Source organism: Ammodytes marinus (assembly GCF_949987685.1).
Source record: "Ammodytes marinus genome assembly, chromosome: 14".
NCBI classification, from domain to species: domain Eukaryota; kingdom Metazoa; phylum Chordata; class Actinopteri; order Uranoscopiformes; family Ammodytidae; genus Ammodytes; species Ammodytes marinus.
Window position 1 is genome coordinate 25,046,781 of NC_137218.1, and position 22,452 is coordinate 25,069,232.

At 42.3% G+C, this 22,452-nt stretch overlaps 1 protein-coding gene across 1 annotated transcript in view; it reads right to left on the bottom strand.

Moving 5' to 3' along the window:
• The window catches only part of LOC307261142 (protein turtle homolog B-like), a gene marked incomplete at both ends in the record, with an annotated part of 124,096 nt that extends 116,210 nt beyond the window's left edge, over positions 1-7,886 (bottom strand). The window contains one exon of the mRNA XM_080041605.1: positions 7,823-7,886. Coding sequence (XP_079897731.1) covers positions 7,823-7,886 — 64 coding nt within the window. The remainder of the gene's footprint in view (positions 1-7,822) is intronic.
• Positions 7,887-22,452: the final 14,566 nt, after the last annotated feature.

Sequence of the window (22,452 nt, forward strand, 5' to 3'; positions counted from 1 at the left end):
GGCTTACAATGACTGAGCAAGCCTTTAAAGGTCACATATGGTTCAAAATTGTAATTTGGTTTTCTACTTTAAAATGTTGTCACGGTGTAGTTTCCAAACAAAAGTTTATATTTCTCACAGTGCGGTTTATCTCTCACAAATAAATGATTCTGTCAACCAATCAACGTACTGCAGTGTGTAGCTCCAGCCTTTTGGGACCCTGTGGGACGGCTCGGTACCCCGACGAAAGGGGGGCTCGCTTATTTTGGTAGCCTTTCCAACTTCTTTTTGGAAAAGACTCAGTGGAAACGCAAATACAGTATATGCGTGCCGAGCCGCACTGCACCGCTCAGTGCTCTCTTTAAGCCCCACCTTATTATGAGCCCAGTCTGCTCTGATTGGACCTGTATAAAGGTGACGTTTAATTATCATGTTGTACAATGAATCAGATTGAAACACACAGACCTCACTAAAACCCCATCACTCTCTGACCGCTCATAAACTTTATAATTGGCAGTGATCTGAAACAATCCAAAAACTAACCATGAAGCAAGCACCTCTTGCTGACAATCTTTTCCCTCAGTTCACCCAGACAAGAAACTCTAACAGACTAGTTGACTGAACCAAAATGGAGGCTGCTGGGAGCCTGGGGGCCCGTCAGAAGCCGCCAGTCACTGCTCCTTGGCCCAATTACCAGCTTGATTGACATGAAAAGGTTGGTGACTTGAAGTGTGCCATTTGCCCCAGGCAACAGGGGTGCTACTTTTCATTAAGCTCAGTGGGAGTGAAGGCCTACCCTGTACATAAAGCACTAGTTGTCCACATTATGTCATACTGCACAGACATACATGGACCACAGATATCAAGGTAAACAGACACTCCTGCAACATCATTAAACTGATTCCATTTGATTTTAGATGAAGCCCATACAAAAAGAAATATATTTGACTGTGATTTTCCTCATATTCATATTAAGCATCATTTTTTAATGTAATTAGTAGGGCTGTCAAAATTAACGCGTTAACGCAGGGTGATTAATTTCTGGAATTAACGCATTAATTGTTTTAACGCATTTAACGCATGTGCAGAATGATCCGCCCCGTGCATCCCACCCGCTCTACACTACAGTCACCACGGACCTATAACTGCTGCTAACGGCCACGTCTGTGTCGCCGCTGGCAGTTGCTCTCGGAAGCAACAGGAGAAACATTCTGCTGCGTTCACGGGAGGAAACAAACGTCTGCAGTTTTCAGAGGTGTGTGTGATTAATACGTGACATCAACATAACGTCGGCTACACACAAACACAAACACACACACACACACACACACACACACACACTGTAGCAGAGGAAACTGGTCGATGTACGAGTACCGCGCTTATCTGCTTGTATCACAGGTTTCACTTCAGAGGTGTCGGCCAGAACACCACTTATGGCCAAAAACGTCAGACTATAAGCATGAGACGAGGAGAGGAGGAGTATGGTTTACCCGCTCTTTATTTTCCTTCTTTCACAGACACAGCAGCATAGATCACAGGAAAAGAAACAAAGGCTTGAACTCCGCTCGTGAGGAGACGTTACAACAGCTGTTACGAATCGTGGCCGTTAATAACATGCATAAACTATAGCCTAACTTATAACAGCAATCGGGACTGCATGTAGGCTACTTACTCACACACGGGTGATTCACATAAACTCAAATAAACACGTTTCACATGTGGAATGATCGATTACTGCGGCAACATGCACGCTCACACATCTGACCGAGGGAGAAGAGAAAGGAAACTATTAACTAACAGACCCTCCGGCCGACTGACGTCACAGTTATCCACACTGAATAAAACACATCTTAACACACTGGAAGAAATATCATTCAACAAATACATGCCATTATATAGCCTATGCTATATTTGCTCAAAGACAAGGAATAGAGACGGCCAAATTGAAGTATGGTGTGGTAGCATAGCTATGTTTTAGTTGATTATAATTTATTTGCAGTATTTACACCATCATTTGGATTTTCAATGAATGAAAAACTACATCTAAATGTATTCACCTTCTGTCCTTTATATTTCCATTCATACAACAATATACAGAAACATTTAAATTTTTTGGGCCTATTTCGAATGGTAGAATTAATCGTGATTAATCCACAGAATCCTGTGATTAATCTGATTAAAAATTGTAATCGTTTGACAGCCCTAGTAATTAGGTATAGAATAACACCAGCAGCACTGCATACTGTATCAGTGTTTCCAGTGCATTTGGCAGTAATGAATATATTATTGCGCGTCCATGTGGGTTTGTGAGCTTTGGGGAATCTCAAGTTGGAGTTTTTCTTAATACAATGTTTCCCTGCAAAATAGAACACCCATGGGGGATAAAAGGAAGGTTTTTCTTTATCATATCCAAACTGTTTTACAGCAGAATAGCAGGAGGCAGATACACTGAGACGAGGCCACACCAGGTGTCTCTCCACTCCAACGTGTTGACCTGGCCATGTCTACATCCTGGGGTAATGCAGGGAGTTAGGCCTAAAGACCAGCCACACAGCTTCATTAACATTTCTCATTCATCTGAACTATGTTCTTCACAGTCCCTTCCTCACCATTTTTTTTTTATTTAAATTTAGTTTTTAGGACTGCTCAGCATGCAAGAGGCTTTTGCAGAGATGAATGATCTGATTTCACCAAGAAGTGTGACCTCAATCCAAGAAGTTGAATGTTAGAATTGTACTGAAGAAGGTTATCTGAAGTTCAGGCACAGTCTAGGCTATCCACCTCTGATTCAATGAGAAGCAATGCACACACACACACACACACACACACACAGTTTCATGCAGGTCCTAAGAGACTGAACTTGAAACATGTACACTCCAAAAAAAGAAATTAATCTTTTGAAGTTGTTAAAGTAATAAAATAACCTGATTGGAGTTATGCAAATAAGATAGAGTCCAGAAAGAAAGTTGATGAAAATATAAGTGAACAGTAGACATGTATGTACAGTCATTCGGTCATTGTCACTATCGCATCCATGAAAGGCCAGATCGATAGCATTCCGCTATATAAGCACAAGTCCAATTTACCATTCCTGATGAAAAGTAAATGTGTGTGAAGCCACACAGATCAGGCAAGTCCTCAGTGAGAAAATGCTGAACACCCACAGGCTTTCAGTCCATGCTGTGAATGAGACACGAGTCTCCCGTATACTTGGTCAGCAGATTAGGTTTTTTTTGCCAAGCAGCCACCCACTCACAGGGAGAATACTCATTAAGTGATGTGGGGGATCATCAAAAAACAAAGATACCAGGAAAGTTTCGGGGAGTGAAATTAATTAGGCCCCAGCTCTCCATGCCAGCTCCACTTCACACACACAATTCAGCCAAAAAATACACAGAGAGACAGACTACGTCCCAAACACAAGATCAAAAGTTTTCTCTTTTTCATTTAAAACAAACAGTGAACACTAATGATGAGCACCCTGAAGGCTCGCACTGAAATCAGTCAGAGCAAAAACATATCCAGGTGAATATGTGCTTAGAAACTTTCCAGATGCAATCATTCACACAGCAGTCTAGAGGATAGACACACATAGACACTTTATCATATGGATGCAAACAGCATGTCAAAACAGCTGAGAATAGATACAAGATACATTTTCTATTCATCAGCTGATCGAGTCATGGATCAATCATAAAAGCTATATACAAAATCTAAGTGTAATGTCAAACACAGGTGTATTCCTACACAATTGCTAATGACAGCGCAGATACAAAGTTGCCTTCAGATAGTGAGAGGTTACCACCATTTAAAATGTGCACACAACAGCAACTAGGGTTGTGCACGTGTACACGCTTGATGAACTATAAACTAGGCTAAGGCTAAAGAGGTAACTGATCATTGATTGGACAATTTTGGTGAGGTCATCCTGCAACTGGACCTAATCTATCCTAACAAAGAGAGTAAAACAAGCCGTTACCTCGGTCTTCTAAATACAGTGGGAAAATCTGGGCTGAATAAGAATTGATTGTCATTATTATTAGTCCACAGATAAGGAAAAAATGAATCCTTACAATCAGTGTATGGATTGATTAAGTTTTTACATTTCATCGGAGAAGATTGTCTGTTTAGTTTTCCCTAGCATAAAGGAAAGCAGAGAGAGAGAGAGAAAGATCTGTTGAGAGAGGACTGAGAGAGCATTCCCCTCTCAGCCTGGTTGTTAAATCTGCACCTGAGTTTGAGTGACAGCTCTCATACCAGCTCAAATGAACCACAATGACAGCGAATGCACCACAGCTCAACTGCACCTTACCACACACGTTAGATGTGAAGGCACTGCTGAAAACTACTAGTGCAAGCTTTAAAAACAAAACATGCTCTTCATTGTCATTTCTAATTCTATTTTTCATGTACATCTAGTAGACTCCAAACAACATCCCCTTCACACACTCAGCCGATAACCATCCATACCCATCCACCGCCCCAGCCCTCTAGGCATGTTATGGCACACGTATTTATCGAGCAACCGAGTGGCATTTATCTAACAGATTAATCATAATTAGTCCAACTAAGTCTAGGGCAAACAGCCTGTTAGTGGGGCATATGTTCAGATCCTGGTTAAAGACACACTGCTCCCCGGGGGATAAGTGTTGACATGTGTGTGTGTGTGTGTGTGTGTGTGTGGGCAGGGGCAACAAGTGTGTGTGTGTGTGTGTGTGTGTGTGTGTGTGTGTGTGTGTGTGTGTGTGTGTGTGTGTGTAGGAGCAGACGGTTGCTGCGGAGCGCGCCCCGAGCCTCCATTAACACAACCCGCCATGTTCCCTTCCCTAAGCCAGCCAGCCGCGCCGAGAGAGAGAGAGAGAGAGAGAGAGAGAGAGAGAGAGAGAGAGAGAGAGAGAGAGAGAGAGAGAGAGAGAGAGAGAGAGAAGCCACTTAAAACCTAGAGGGAGAGAGTTCATCCAAGTGTAGGCAGAGGAAGAGGACAGAGGACCTGAGTCAGAGAGAGGGAGGGACGGATGAAACCGGAGAGGAGAGCAGGCAGAGGCGGGCTGGCTCAGGTCCAGGGTTATCACTGGCCAAAGTCGAGGCATTTGCCGGCTGCCAGCTGGAGGCAGCAGCACTCTGCCTGAAGCATGCTGCCTGCCTGTCTGTCTGCCTGCCTGCCCTGGTGCTGCTCCAGTCGGCTGGTGTGTGTTCATCTGTGTGTGTGTGTGTGTGTGTGTGTGTGTGTGTGTGTGTGTGTGTGTGTGTGTGTGTGTGTGTGTGTGTGTGTGTGCTGCATGGAGCCCCAGAGCGCCGTCTGACTTAGGACACAATCACACCAGGTATTCATACTGTGCTCATACCAGTACGACTGACGGCTGAAGTCTAGTTTGTTTGACCAGTGTGTGGTACAGTGCTCAAACATGGTACAATTCCTTGGCTCTGGCACATAGGGGAAGGTGTGCTTGGGAAAGGTACTGATGCTAATGAGCCGGCACAAGCATGCACTGAGATGGCAGCCCTGACGTCAATTTAAATGAGACTGTTCCCAGAGACTCAATAGGTCCACCGGACATTGATAAAATTGTTGCAGAAGGGTTTGCGTTGGTGGCATGCAGTAAAGGGCAATCGAGCTTAAGCACGGCAGGGATCAGCTGGGACAAGTGTGAGTGTGTCCCCTTAAAGCGTGGCACATGGAGCATATGCATGAGCAGTTACACAGTCGCCCTCCCTCCTCTCCTCCTCCTGAGGTTAGGGCTCTGCCAAGCTGCCTGCGCTCCCAGCCATGGAAAAGACTTAAAAAAATCGCTTAAAAAAACCTCTCCCTAAGTCTCCTTCTGCTGGCAGGGGATGCTTAAGTGTATCCTCTTTAGGCATGACATTACATAACCGTTTGCCTTGTAGCCGGCCAGTCGCACGCCACCAGAACATCAACATTTACATATAGATAAAACTAGCCAAGACTCTGTGTCAAAGTTTAACACACAGTGTCTGGGAGCTTGTTTGCATCATCGGGCGGATGGGCAAGTGTGGCAGGGATTCAGCTTCTTTTTAAGGGTGATGATGCTGCTGCAGCTTCACCACGTGTCGGTTGGTGTGTGTGTGTGTGTGTAGCCTACGTGTGCACGGCACGCACAGCGACTACAGGATGATGTCATCTATATAAATAGATCTGGAAGGTTGCTTGATAAAAACGGTTATTAATTTTTTAATCAAAACTTACAGTTGCAGTCAGTCTTTGAAGCACGAATCCCAAGAATTCACAGATTTGATCGTCTCAAACGAGAATACTCTTAAGTAATCTTAACTGTGTGTTTTTTTGGACTGCAGATGAATTGATGATAATGTATATAACCATCAGCAGCCACATATTATAGCATATGTGATAGCATGGAAGGTGACAAGGTGCTCTGCAGAATGACAGGACCATCAGCGTGGCTTCCATACATCTCTACTGCTTTGTAATGACAGCATTCAGCTCAACACTGAGAGAGAGTCCTTTTCCCCTCTTTCATCTCTCCACAGGGAGAACTGAGGTCAGCAGCAGGTGGCTTGATAGAAAGATCTCTTCTGTCACACAATATCTCAGCTAAAATGCCAATACAATAGCCTTAAAAAAAGGCTGACACCAAGTCAGCATCACACATGACTCAGCAGAGGCGGATTTACCATTGGGTAAAGCTAGGCCCAAAGCAAACAAGGGCCCCACAGTATGCCTCATAAACTTATGGTTAAGATAGTTTCCCCAAGTTGTTAATGTAGTGAGGGTTTTATGGTTATGGTTACGGGTTAGCTATTTTGAGTTATCCAAATGCCTCCCTCCACCTTGTCCGACGACTGGCCAAAGGCAATGCACCGGCCAGACATTAAGGGGTTGAATAAGGTTAGTGGAATGTGAACTCTGTAGAATTTGAATAGAATCTCAATGTGTTTAATGTTTATAATACTATAAACAAATAATTTTGTACTGTCCATTGGCCAAATGATATGTTGATGCTTTGGCAACATGAACTTGAAATTGAAGAAAAATACATTAGCCCTACATCTCTTTCCTATAAGGATTGAAAGGGGGCAAGAGATGTGGAGGGCCCCATGATGTCTGGGTTTGCCTTAGACCCCAAAATGACTGAATCCGCCCCTGTGCCTCGGTGGAGGGCATCGTGGGTGTCCTGAGAAGTGTTTAAATTCCCCTTAATGTGGCGCAGGCTCAGAGAGCGCTCCCTCTAGCGGACGCGGCTGGTACGACACCGTTTCAGCAGGGACAGCTCCCGAAGAGGAGGAGGTTAATCCACTCATAGCATTTTAATGACATCTACACCAGCGCACCATACTAATCACATTTGCCTTCGCGATGCACGAAAAAAAAGCTGGCAGTGGAGCCGGCTGCTGCAGTCCAGTCAGGGGCTGCTTGCAATAAAACGTCCTGGAGAAAATAATAAGTCGCACACATCTTGAGAGAGGGATATGTCAACCCACATATGCTGTAAATATAGTGCAATACATCACGGGAAACCTCACACACCTTCATAAAGGCTGCCAAGTCTCCTTCTTGTAACACTGGTTTAACCAAAAGTGTTCCTTATCCTCCGTGCTAAAGCCCAATTAGAATGTATCATGTAACGGCCGGGGGACCGGTTCGTTTCTCCGGCCCGGATCCGCTCAGGTGCGGTGATGAGCAGACGTATTAACTTCATGACGTAAAGTGATATGTCTTAACCTGCACGCGACACATTCAAAGTTACAGGCCTTGCTTAAAGACGAGCGGGAAAACACCATTTGTTTTAAAAGAAAAAGAAAATAAAAAGCTCCGTTCAAACTTGAGCACTATAGGATAGGATACAGATGCTGCACTTCGACTCACCTTGAGCGGCCGTTCCTCGGGTGCTGAATACACTTGCTATCAAAGTGGCCACATACCAAATCATAGTACTATTGCCGGCCAGAAATAAAGCTCATCGTATCTCAAAGTGCCCCTTTCGGTGACTCTCTCTCCTCGCCGAGTGGCCCGGCCGGGACAAAGTGAAGCGGGGGCCGGCTGTCCTGTTCTTCTTGTTAACCGAGCCCTGGATACTTTTCCATCGGCGCTTTCCCCTCGCTCTTCCCCTCTCCTCCGCTCTCCTCTCGCATCCTGAGACGGATCACCTGCGCCAATGGGACGAGAGCAGTCGACGCAGTGAAACCAAGCGCGAGCCTTTTTACAGCAGCGCGGTCCCGCCTCCGCGCGCGTGTCATTGCTGGGTGTAGGGAGGGAATCCGCCCGCTGATTGGCTACCTGCGCTGTCGCTTCTACCAGCATGGGTGCATGAGTGTGGTGTTCACGAGGCAAAGGTAAAATTCGTAGTTTGAAGTTGTCTGTACAAAAAAAAAAGGAAATAAAAGGAAAGGAAACAAAATACAATTAATAAATGAACATTGTAAAAGTACCTCGGTGTGCAAGTGGCTAAAAGAAGGAAACCTGCTTATCAAAATTCAATTCGATTCACTTCATTTATCCATTAGGAACTTTGTGAGCAGCAGTGCCTGCACAGTTCACATACCCAGCAAAACAACACACACACATAGCACCTAAAGCAGTCCAACAGGGGTCAGTGGGGAAAAACTTGCAAAGCACAATACATGAAGAATAGGGATAGAAAAATAAATACATCAGTAATAAGTAATTTAGTTAAGATTCAAGATATTAATTGCATTTTACACTTTACAAGTAGGCAGGTAGGCTCTACATTTATAGTTACAATCATACATTCGAAACCTTGGTAAACCATGTGTATGGGAACATCTGAAGAAGTCTACATTAGGGTACAGCCAGCTGTCATACAAAACTGAGGGGACAATAACCTATAAAACCCTCAGTGGTAACATATTTGCATACTTTTAAAAATTATAAGTTTAATTTAAGTATTTCCTATTTCATATCAACGTTAGCATTGCCAGCAGTGAATGTCACAACCGTCGCCACAGATGGCTAAATGCAACAGGTAGTTATCCTGTTTTATAAATGCAAAGAAAACACACCTGTTTGTTTACAAGGCAGGACTACAATACTACCAGTGCTTGACTGTGGGTGTTAAAATGCATGTCAGACAATTTAGTGTATCCTTGGTCTATGTCGTAAAGGGGTGACTGCATCTACCGTTTTTTTCCCCAAGCGCCTGAATGCAGCACTAGAGAGGGGAACCGTTTCAAGGTGGGTTGGAGTGCGAGGCTGTAGTGGAGCTGCGGCATCATCCTGCGCAATGAGACGAGAGGAGTCCTCCAGCCTGTGCGTCTTCACATCATTCACATCCATCCATCCATCCATCCAAACCCATGCTGAAAGACGGGGGCTCCTGCTGCTGGGATGAGCGTGATTCATCTTAATTGATGCAGTGATTCGGTCAAGGACAGTTTAAAAACAACAACTGAGTCAGCCCGTCTTGCTCATAGAGCATCCTGCATGCCTCAGAGCCCATTCTCCTCCACCTCCAAGTGTAAGGAGGCTCTAACAGGTTGAGATCATTCTGCCTTACATGAGTGTGATGCTTGTTTATTTGGGTTCACCCACACAGGTCAAAGAACTGAATACAGAAGTAAAAGCTACTCTTAAAGTTTGCCATTCAGACAGAAACACTACTAGACTTTAACAACTTATTTGAGTAACTTATAATACTTGGTACTTTTTAAAGTTGTAGCTACGGAAGCCCTAAATGGACATGCTTGTACGTTTTTTCTATTCCGTTACCATGAGATCAAAAGAAAACGTCTCATAATATTATAAATTATAAGTGGAAACTATAGTTTTGTTATCGTCATCACAGGATAACCAGCTTTGTGTTAACAGAGTAGGAATTTTTTCAAATTAACAAAATGTATGTCCCCATTAAGTATTCACATTTGTGATTTTGACTTATGTGTCTCAACAACTATTGGATGGATTTCCATGAAACCCGGTACCAACATTCCTGACCCACTCAGGATGAATTATAATTAGTTTGACGCTGCCCTTATTTTGTGTGCAAGCATCATCATCGGGTCAAATGTTCCGCTAACCATCAGCGTGTTAGCATTATCATTTTGAACACTGTAACATGGTAGCTGTTAACATTTATAGCTCAAAGCAGCGCACTGTGCACCGTCAGTACAGTGTCCCAGAGCGCTAACATGGCGGTTGAATCTTACCCTGGTTTGACAAAGTGTCAGCGTGATGATGTATCATGTTGTACCCATTGCATCATTGAGAAGTTACACTTTGAGTAATGGAGATGTTATTGTAAAGTAGCATTTGAAGGCAAACATCTTGGCATAAAACCCACCACTCTCACTCTCTGTCTCACTCTTTCTCTCTTTTTCCTGGAGGCTGCATATCTCCAACTCTCCTCAATCTCACACAGTGCCCACAAGGCCTCAGTCACTCATGTTGGCCTGTCTACAATAAAGAGTGCATCTGGAGGCCCTTTTCTCCCTGACACTCAAACATCCACTGTGGTGATGGGAGCACACAGCCACCAAAGCACTGTGCTTTAAGACAGCTGTGTGAAGTGCAAATAGGATATTCAAATGTAGCTTTCATGGTGTCAAGTGATCTACTCCACCACACCTCTGCTCCAATCAGGTTTTAGTGGTTGTTCCTCTGCAGTGATTGAGCACCAGCCAGTTGTGACTGTTGGTTGTTTGGGTACTGACGTGTTATACGTATGGGAAGTAATGAAACTCTAGTGTTGTCATATGGTTTTATAGGAGCTGATTTTAGTTTGTCTGTAACTTCTAACCCAGACCCAGAAGCATATGGTTATTTGAGGGTTGAGACTGTGGTTCATATAGCTGGTGCTCAATTATTCCATGAGTGGATCCACCCCCAAAAATGAAGCATGAAGATTGAATTCTGAAGGATTCAATCTTATCTATTATGGGCGCAGTAAAAAGTTGTGCGCTTGCTGATAGTTCTCTAGTACGTTGCAAATGTATTGGATCCACAGGAAAGGAGACGATCGCTAGAAGCAAACGTGGCCTTCTAAACATGCCGGGTGAAATGAAACACTGCGAGTAGGCTACTTGACCAATCAGAATTCTTCAGCACTGTAGCCCCGCCCCCAAAGTTCCTGAACTTTTTGGAAAGTACTATCCCTTTAGCAAGGACTTTGACAGAGGGAAAATCAATTGGCCAGGGATTTAACTGTAACCTCATGCAACCGCTCGGTGATACCTCTAGCTTCCTAAACGTTGTATGACAGTGCCAGTCCAACAAGGTGAGAATCATTTTAGACATGCTATTTTACAGAACCTTCTTGTTTCGGCTCCTCTTCCTGAAAAAACCCAGAACAAAACCTATGACCATATAATATGCTTTAAGTAATACCAGTAGTACATACTGTAAACGAGTTGGGATCATGACATGGACCTATGGAGTTGCCGTAGAAGCAACATCCACCCCACTGAGACAGAGAGAGAAGGAGCAACAGAGAGAGTGTGTCTGGGCTTTGGGGAGAGTTGGCTGTGTGTTGCGGTGCCGGCGGATGTTTTTGTGTTTCCCCCGAGGCACCGGAGAGCTCTGCAAAAAGCTCTGCAGACCCACGGGAGCTAAGAGGGGAGGGGGGGGGGGGAGAGAGATGTGGAGAGTATCAGCTTCAGGAAACACAGGCAAACAGAGCCAGGGTGATGCCGAGTGACTCAGGGATACATCGACCAAGTTGATGAATGGACAATTTCTTATCACAATTGTATTGAAGCCCTGGACATTTTAGTATTTTTCGTGGCATCTATGGTTTTCCAAGAGCTTGTCTTGAACTATCTACATTTTTTATTTATTTTTTAGACCTTTGTGCCTTTTTCTATAGTGCCACTTAATATTGCAATTGTTGCTAAAAAAAAACAATGCTTAAGAAAATAGACCGACACACGTTTTGGTTGCATTTAAAATGAGCCCTCGCTTTGTCTAATAAGAACAATTGATCTGCCTTCATACAAATGTTTCACTGTATGAACATGTGAATCATACAATTGTTAAAGGAGCTTTACATGAAGCTCTATGTATGCATCACCTTGGGTACCTTAGTGATTTTCACCTATTGGAAACCATAACCATGCACCTGGGACCAGAAGTAACTGAGCTTCCCACAAGTCTAGTGCATGTTATGAGGTGCTGGAATGCTAACTAATGCTCTGACACCATTCTGGGCCTTCATTAGATTTAAGTCAAATCTGATGCTACATTTGATCACTTTCATGAATACACACACACATCCCATTCTCTTTCTCCTGGGTCTGCCATGCACATAACAGGGATAGAGTGGGGAACTGGGACGGAGGAGATCAATAAGTGTTGTCTGCCAGACTTCCCCTCTCTCTCTCTCTCTCTCTCTCTCTCTCTCTCTCTCTCTCTCTCTCTCTCTCTCTCTCTCTCTCTCTCAACCTTTTCCCTGAAACCCAGGAGAGCCGTATAGGTCCAGCTGGCATGGAGCCCGGGTCCTGCACCCCCCCACCCCCACCCCCCCCCCCCCCAGACCACCACCATAGGGAGTGAACCAAAAACCCACAAACACAATATCCAGGTCACTAAACAACTGTGGCAAAGATATGAAAGAGGCAAACTGATACGAAACACAGCTATTGTATAGTTAATTGCAAACTGGGACAATATTATCCATTGTCTGCTAATGTGTGCCATTTCATCTTACTGTTATTATGCTATCCTTATTTGCTGCTGTTGTTAAAAACCTGTTGTGTTTTCATGTTACAGACAAGATAAAACCTTCAAACTCAGGAAACAATTAATTACAGCAGTCTGCCAAAAACATTAGCTTCAGCCATTTAAAGGTGGAGTCAGGGTTTCTGAAGAATGCTTGTTGACAAAATAACTTTTTGTCAAAATGGGTGAATATCTCCTTGCGATACCTGTATGTACTGTGTGTGTGCGCTGAAAGAAAATCCAGTGTTAATACTATAGATAGTATATAAAACACAGCCACGCTCTGTAACTGGAATGTTGCTAGCTATGGTGGCCCCCTTTGTTTACATACTCTTTGTTAACCAGTTTACAAAGCCTAGGCTGTGTTTTGAACAATAGATGTTTTCAGGCGGCACACACACAGTTGGGATATAGGTAGCAGATTGCGAGGATATATTCACAAAAAGTGATTTTGACAACAAGTGTTTTCTAGAATCGCTGACTCCACCTTTAACAGGAAATACATCACAGCAAATAACTGGTCTTTGTAGAGGCCCATGTGACACATTTACACCAAACTTCCAATCATAGAGGAATTGAGTACAATTTTTGTATATTCAGTTTGAGACTTTAAATAAAGGCAGACAGGCATACCGTATGTTGCTAAAAAACCTGCTCATTTGGTTACACTGATTGAGGCATGCCGTTTTTGGATAGAAAGCTATAAATATAGTTGTTTAGGCAATGCAGCTTGAATTATTATAACCATCATTTTACACGTTATATCATCTTGAACCTAAGCCAAACACTTTCAAGCTAACTAAAGCATTCAGTGGAGCCATGTGTTTCCAAAGCATGAGGTTTTTTTTTTCCGGAAGGGCTGGACAGCGGGACAGAGTATGTGAGGAAACAAAGCTACTGAGCAAAGAGTGGAGTACGATGCCAAAAATAAATGGGCCAGTCGGTCTGACCTCTTTTGGTCTGTTTAATTAAACTACATAAGAATCCTATTACCAGAGGTAGACAGAGTTTGTGTCTGGGAGAGAAGCTGCATTAGAGAATGACACAATAACTCTGTTTGGGGTTTCTTGGAGAGCTCAGCTGTAAAGCAAGGTTAAATATAAACAGATTTGCATTATATCTGTATCTGAGATTTGTGTTGGCAATACTTTCTACTCTGCACTTCCCCTTTCAAATCCCCAAAAATATGTAAGGGCACACACACACGCACACACACACACACACACGTTTATATTGTGTGTCCCCACTCAGGAGCATAGAAAGTCTATATCATCGTTGGACTTTAGCCAAATGGGCAGGCAAAAGTTTGAGTAAAAAGTGAAGAGTTATTTCACTTCAATTCTATATTTTAAAATATAACTGAAAACTAACTTAATTAGCATCGGGCCACCTAACAATTGGATTAGATTACAATCAAATTACTCATTACTTTATGTGTCTTTTGTCTTTAAAAAAAACTGTGGCCACTTCATATCCTTTCTTCACACTCGCATACTGTACCTTTAAACAGACACGCATCTCATGTCCCGAGTTGTCAGTCAGTGTTTTATGATTATCCAAAAAGAAAAAAAAAAGCCTAAGGAAATCTCCCTCGTCAAATTAAGTGTTGCAACCTTTGGAAGTGTTTGAATGAAGATTGAAAAAAAGAATCTGGCAGTGGAAGCCTTCAGAGACCATGAGACAATGAAGAGCTAGCTCTGGGTTATTCACAGATAAAAGTGTACTGTATCCACTGAAGGCAAGAGGTGTCAGCAAATGAAAAATCAATGACTCTTTCTCTGTTCTCCAAACTTTCACTTGATTTTGTAATTGTTGATGGTGTGTGTGCAGTCGTGCCGCAGTGGGTTTTTCTGCTGCCAAGAAAAAAGCTCTTATTTTTAGTTATTGGTTATTTTTCTCCTTTGATTAAATACGTGGTTAATGTTATTCCCGTTTATTAAGGGAGGGTGTGGGAGAGGAGACTCCTTCAAAATGTCGAAGCACAGCTCATCTTCTCCAAATAGCTCAACTGAACTCTAGATTTAAACTTAAAAGAAGGCGTTCTGTTTTTTCGCACAGCCTGACTCAAGCTGCTCAGTGACGCCACGGCTCAACATTCACACTGTTTTCAGTTTGACATCAGCTGGCTGCTCTGGTAACTGGATTGTGAGAGTTCCTTACATTACATGGAAAAAAGAAGAAAATAAAAACTTACCCTGCGTTCCAAATCACATGCTTCCCTTCTATTTAGTGTGCCAGAAAAAGATTTAGGATGTCCCAATACATGCGAGTCAATTGTAGTATGCTGAAAATACATAAATGCCCCACTATAACTCCAATAGGATTTTGGAGTATTTGTCTTTATTCTTGACATTTCTCAACATAATGAAAGAAAAATCTTCCTTATCTGATTTCTTTTTCTCTCCTGGGGCCCTAAAACTCTTCTGTACTTTAGTAGTTAGTATAGTAAAAAGAAAAAGTTTGTGATTTGGAATGCAGGGATTATGTCTGATAGCTATATTTTAATTTTCACATAGAGGTCCAGTAGTTGGTGTTTATTTGAAAAAAAATTTGAGTGCATATGAGCCGTTGAGTTTTGCAAAAATGTATTCTAACCACAGCTTTGAGTGTAGGCTCTGTGCGTGACTGTGACCTGACAGGTCTGGTAGGATGTGATGTGCTGTTGTATGTCAGCCTGGTCCTTTCAAATTTCATGTATTTTGAGTTGGAATTGAAGTGACATAAGATCAGAAAAGGAAATATCTCTCACCCTTTAAGTATAGCTGTGGAGCCTCAGTATTCCCAAGTGACATGAAAGCATGGAGTGATATACTTTCAAGGTTCTTCATCGGAGCGGTTCACAGTTTCGTGCCTTTCCAAAAAATGTCCCTTTATTTTTCATCAAATTCATGCATTCATCAGGAGGATAGGGTTAGACACTCAGCCTCTTTAAAGTACTCCTTTGAAAGCTTAAGTAGAAGAGAACAGACGTATATCTCATATCCTTGGAATGACTCGATATAAGGGTTGTATTTAAACGTTTGGATTATTCATCGGCTGCCAAAGTCCATTTCAATCTTGGTAAAGAACAATGGTGAACAGACCACTATGGGAAACAACACTGAATGGATTCTTAACACCAGCATTCATAAATAATCTGAGGAAAGTATGAATGTATTCATTGAGGCCAGCTACATCAAGTGAGGAAGGTGTGACAACACGCCTCGGTCATTATGTCCTCATCTATCATCATGTCCTTGACTATCATTGCTTTTGTTTATTAAAGTTACTTACTTTAAAGCGGCTACGAGTAACATTTAAATATCTTTTAAACAGCCTCATGTTTCCTCTGATAATCATAAATGACCTTTAACAGCAAACGAGACCATCAGTGCAAAGAAAGACGTTTTTATATAGTTTTTATTACTGCTTTTGGTCTGGTCGCACACCCAGTCCGATTTTCGGTTCGCTCGTGCAGGCTTTATGGTCACATATCCATATTGGTCGCAGATTTCAGTGTGGAGCAGCAACGCGATTTGAGAAGCCTATCCCTCCTGGTGAGGGAAGGGGAGCGGGAGCCTTGTTTGAGACAGTTATTTGTCGTCATGATGACTGATAACGGGGCTGAACCATCAAAGAAAAAAAATTAAATGCAATGAAGAAAAGAGACTGCAGTGTTTACTCCTAAATGAATGAGTGGTTGGTACTCACACAAAGTTTACTTTGCTTCACCATCATCAGATAACCATTATCTGAAATAGTCATTATTTACATCAACAACACAAACACATTACCTCATCGTGTTCCATACTAACTGCCGTCTCTCGTTCATTCGCTTTCTGTGAGGACAAGTAATCTTTCAGCTCCGTGAGAGAGAGTAGTTAGGTGACGCTGCTGCATCAACTCATTGCAATCAGGTGTGTGTAGCACTGACTGGTATTAGTTGATGCAGTGTCAAAACCACTCTCACAGAGCCGAAAAGAGTCGTCACACTTTCAACACACGGACATGCACTATATTGCGCCTTTCTCAGTTCACACTCGCACACCTGGCACGAGCTAGAAAACAGCTTTGCGACAGCGGGCGTCGTAAAAATACTACCGCTTTTGTCCAAAGGGGACGCCAACGTGCCATGTTACTCGTAGTGGCTTTAAGGTGAGACACTGCAGGCAAAAACATTTCTTTCAAGCACTGGTCAATTTTGAGATTTTAGGCTTCCATTACTTGTCATCTTTCATATGAGTATAAATAAAAAGGTCCAAAAAATGTTTGTAACTTTAGCTATTTATTTGAGGAAACCTGGTTTGTTTGTGTCTGTACTTCCTCTTTATAACAATTTTTTAACAGACAGCATTTAACATTAGTTTTCTTCACACAACAACTACATTTTCTATAATCATTCTTAGCAAAGTATTATGATGAAATATAGAGTATAAGTTAAACAATTTATCCTAATGACCGGCAGTGTTATTGTACCCAGCTGTATATTTTGTAAAGTTTCCTTCAATGAAACAAGAAGACAAGTTGGCATGACATACTGTAGGTCCTTGGCCAGATGTCACACTTGTGTGTCAGTGTGTTTGTGCCATGGCCTGCTGAGCCAACAGAACACCTTTAAGTCTGGTGTCCATGCCGATATGATGGATAAAAGTGACATACAGGAGTCTGCAGAGGAAGTCCCCGGTAGACAGCAGTGGAGCAATGGCCCGAGGGTGGTAGTGTGAGGAGTGCAGACATCAGAGAGAGGTTAACTTTCATGAGTTACTTGGACACACAATCTGTTTGCCTGTGTTATTTAAAAAAACGTTATAGCATTCTAGTGATGACTTAAAGGTGGGGCAAGCGATTCTGGCGAATGTTTTTTTTTTGTTTACATTCCAATTTACAGAGCCTAGGCTGTTTATTACCACTTGCTTTTCTTTTTCAGCGTGCACACAGTACGGGCAGGTAACAGATTGTGAGGAGATAGTCACTGATTTAGACAAAAAGTGATCTGTCAACAGACATTCTCCAGAATCGCTTACCCCACCTTTGAAAACAATGTAAAAACTTGGTTAAACATACATTTGACTTCTAAACAGATAACATTGAAATAGTTTCTTTGGATTTGGTATTTTTAAATTTAGTTTCTAACAATTTCTAAAATGAAATGTCCAGAGCCCTTAGGTCGTCTGGGACAGGTTTACTTACAGTCCCAAGAGTCAGGACTAAACGAGGAGAAGCAGCTTTTAGTTTTTATGCACCAACAATCTGGAACAAACTCCCAGAAAACTTGAGGTCTGCTGCAACCCTCAGTTCTTTTAAATCGAGTCTGAAGACTTTTCTGTTTCCATTTTAACCTGTACTTTTTATTTTATTTAAATGTTCTACTTCTTTTCATTCGCTTTTAAATGTCTTCTAATGTGTTTAATGTATTTTAATCTTGCCCCTGTAAAGCACTTTGAATGGCCTTGTGTCTGAATTGTGCTATATAAATAAACTTGCCTTGCCTTTCTTACGGTGAGGGAAGTAATTTGAAGAGCAGCCCTGACGTAATCACATGATTAATCACGTCACGCAGAGAAATAACAGCCAATCAGAGACAAGGATTTACAGTACCACACATCTGCTCCACTGCTTATTCTTTAAGCAAAAACCCTTAGTCAAGATGACTACACTTTTGTTTGTACTCGTTTTCTGCAAACACATATATAAGGAGAATAGTACCAAATTGAAAAGTAGGCTACAGATAATGAAGATGCATGGGGCACACGACATCTATGCCAGCTTATTAGCATTGTTAGCACCTCTGATAAATGCCACACAAAAAAAGAAATGATAATATCATAATAATACATAAGCTGAAACGATTTGTAAATAATTCATCATGACAAAATATATGTGGTGCACTTACTCCAAAACATTTCTCATGAAAAGTTGTTGCGCTCTCTGTTTTCTTTCTGTACTGCAGCCTGCTGCTAGGAGACTGTTAACCAACCCTCGACCACCCAGGGGCTTTCCTCCATCGAGGAGCATTTTTAAGACCAAATAAACATGATAAAGAGCTCGTATTTTGAAGTTTGCAAGCAGGGATAAATGTGATTGACGTTGTTCTTTCACTCCTAGCAGTTTGATCGATATGGCCCGTGATTTACAGTGTGACGGACTGCCACAAACAAAGACGTGCATGTGGTCATAAATAATGGTGGCTTCGCTAATTGGCAGTAAAATACATCCATAAATCAGCTAGTGGGGGGAGCTACTGGGGCAGCTTCGGGTTTATTATGTTGCTTCACACAGGTACAGCCGAGTGGCCAAGGCTTTTTTCACAAATACAAGCAACGTGAATACAACTACCAATTCAACAAAAAATTGTGACTAAATATGGCTAGGATAGTTTTCTGTTCATAAGCTGAAAGGTGCAAAAACAACCAAATCATTTTTTATTCTCTCCACAGCCATGTCTTCTACATACCAGCAGTGCTTGCTGTTCCCCCAGTTAACTAAAATGTTCTTTTCATCACAATGCAATACCACAATGATATCAGATTGTCTCATTTGAAATGAATGAACACGCTGGAGAGCACTAGTGCAATTAATGAAGTGTCATCTTGGTGCAAGAGCTACTCCAGTCCTCCAGAGGGACCACAGTCCTCCCATACTGAACTTTGTACTGTATCTCCTGTAGCACTTAGGAGCAGTGAACTAAACTTACAGTAGATATCAATTAGCTTGCAATCTCCTACATGACCTGATTCCATTGCTGCTGCATGGCTTCCCTATATGTGAGCCATCAGGGATGTTTAATATATACAGTACATTTTAAAGGGATTGAAGGCTTTGCTGAGCAGAAGCATAGTACTCTTTTGTGAGAGGTTCCATTCAAACTTTAAAAATAACGAGCACTTGTTCCTCACCTGATCTATCCATGGCCTGTACAGCAGGACACGCAGGCAGACTTGAAAGGAAAGCGCAGTGTATACTGCCTTACATTCAGCTTCCCTGTACTAACCTTGATATATCTTGCCTATCCCTCCAGTAAGCCTACAGTATATCTAAATACAATACATGCATGCCCATTGTTTGTTGGCCATTGTTGGCGGATTTAGTCAATTAGGGCCTATGGCAAACACAGGCATGAGGTCCCCCCCCCCCCCCCCCCATTTCATTTAACGTAGAAAAACCTATATTTAACTTTTTTTCTCACTTATTTTCCTCTTTGTCCATCTGTTTTTCGTCCATCTTCTGCTAAATAATATTTGCAGATAATCAGTAATACCATGGAACAGTCCAATGTAGTGGGGAGTAAAGGGGGGGGGGGGGGGGCTGTGTCTGAGACTGCTCATGAATTAAGCATTCTGATGCCATTTTAGCATATGGATTTTTAGAAAGACATACTTAGAGAAAAATAAAATACTAAAAAATAAATGAATACTTTTTTTTCTGGGGTCCAAATTGCCTTACTTTGCCTCATGGTAAGTCCACCTGCTTTGGCCTTCAGATGAGAAGATCCTGATGTTTATCTCACCAAACCTGCTCCGCTCACCTTCCAGAGTTTCACAGCAAGCAGCCACTATCAAGTGTGAATGTCTTTAGGAAAACCTCAGTTATACAGTGGTTAAAAAAAAGAAGATCCCATCCCTTATATCAGAACACATTTGAGACATTTCACCCTCTTTCTCTTCCTGTTTCAGCAGGAGAAGAGGGGGGGGGGGACAGCTCACACTTTGTTCTTCATGCCCACTGCCTTTCAATTTTCAAAATCATACAGGAGGCAGCGGAGCTCAAACTCCCTGCAGTATTACTGATCAAGGAGAGTATCTTGTCATGATCCAACTATAAGATCTTGGCTTTATAACTTCCATGATACATTTACAGTGAATGGGAATAGAACCTGAACGCTCACAGCAGCTGGAGACAGGTGTTTCCATCCATCTGTCAATCGGATCACAATACTTTCATCTTGGGTTTTATCAAAAATAAAATCCAAAACCATATGAAAAATAGCTTGGTGGGAAAGATTCACATCTCTCTTTTTTTCATTTAGATTAGATTAGAGCCAAATTTCCCCAGCGTACTTTAACAATGACATATTCAATCACATGAGCCTGGTTGACTAAGAAATAAAAAAGGGCTCAATGTATCTGACCTCACTTGGGACCACCGAAATGCCATGAGATAATTAAATCTCAAAAGCTGTTAAGCACAGTCAAATTGGGTCCAGGGGAAAGATATCCGTTAATAATGTCCCTCTAGACAATACCCACTGGCCACATTCTTTTCTTGTGGAGTGAGATGAACAGTAGTAGTGGTAATGTAGAATAAGCCTCTATAATCCACTGGGAAATGGGGCTGTCTTGCTTGTCTTCCGAGTTGGGAGAAGACACACACACACACACACACACACACACACACACACACACACACACACACACACACACACACACACACACAACACACACACACACGTCAGAAAAAGACTGAGTTTGTGCCAAGGTACACAAACAGTATCCAGAAGATAATTAGAGAAGTGGAAGATAAGCATACGGTGCAAATGAGTTCTGAATTGGAGTATTGGTAAATCTCGAGGCCGTATCGGATCACCAAACCTTAGCAGACACCTTAGCAGATAATACAATACTCTCACTTTCTTAGTGGTTGCATTATTGATAACAGCTGTTCAATCTAATACAATCCATTCCAACAATCTTTCACGTAAAATCCACCCTAGCTATACCTTTATAAGAACATAACCTTCTGTTTTTGGTGATGGTATATTGCCATTGTAGGGACAGAATCCTTACAATGGCAAACGCGTCTTTCCTGTTCCACTGCTTTTGTGTGAGAGAGGCATCAAGACCAGGACTCATACATTATGTGTCACTGCTGCTGACTGAATACAGTTATATCTATGGCCCTCCTACAATATACAGTAGGTCTTCTTGACATGTCATGCGATGCTCATTCCCATCTGCCAGTGAAACCCTGGAGTTTGGCTCTACACTCCTGGTGCAGCCGGTGTCATGAGAATCAAGAAGCTCCCACGTGTGTGTGCGCTAAGTGTTTTGACACAGTTGCAGCTCACATGCCATCTTCCCCTGCTGCCCTTTACAGTGACTGTTGCCCCCACACTCCAGCAGCAACCCTCTACAAAGACAGATGGTGGGGTCGGAACGAACGTGGTCGCCTGGGAAGAACAGAGTGAAACAATACCCATTTGGGATATGATCAACCAAGGAGATAGCCAACATCAATATTGGACAAAAACAACCATTACAATTTTTAAAAATGTTCAATGCAGATGTATTTAAATTCTTGTTATCTACAGCAGCTACTTGACACTATAAAAAATTATATTATGGAAAGATTGTGCTTATGGAAAATGTACTATGGTGATGCTCGTATACCTTGGACACAATGCGGCTGTTTACCTCATTTCTGGAAGTGGGACCAATTTTACTAAGTCGATATTTACTCATACTTTTAGTGAAATATTAAAACCCACATTGCAACAAGCCCTAGTAGAAAAACATGGCCAACCACGCTCACATCTTGTTGTCCTGGTAGTGGCAGCACTCCTTTGTCTGCTCCATGAGCAAGGCTGCACTTCAATCCTCTCTCCCACCTCTCCATCCCAAAGCACAACTTTGCATACCAACGAGAGGGCAGAAAAAAAAACAGCACAGTCATCCTTTAGAATAGCAGGAGCTGGATCATGCACAAATGAGTGTGTAGAGGTGAGTGAAGCAGAGAGGGGATAATAAGAAGAGTGAGTCACAAGGATAGTACGGAAAATTGTATGATAGACAATTATTTTTCGCAGGAACTAAAGGCCACTGTTTAAACAGTGTGATTGACAGATGAAAGAG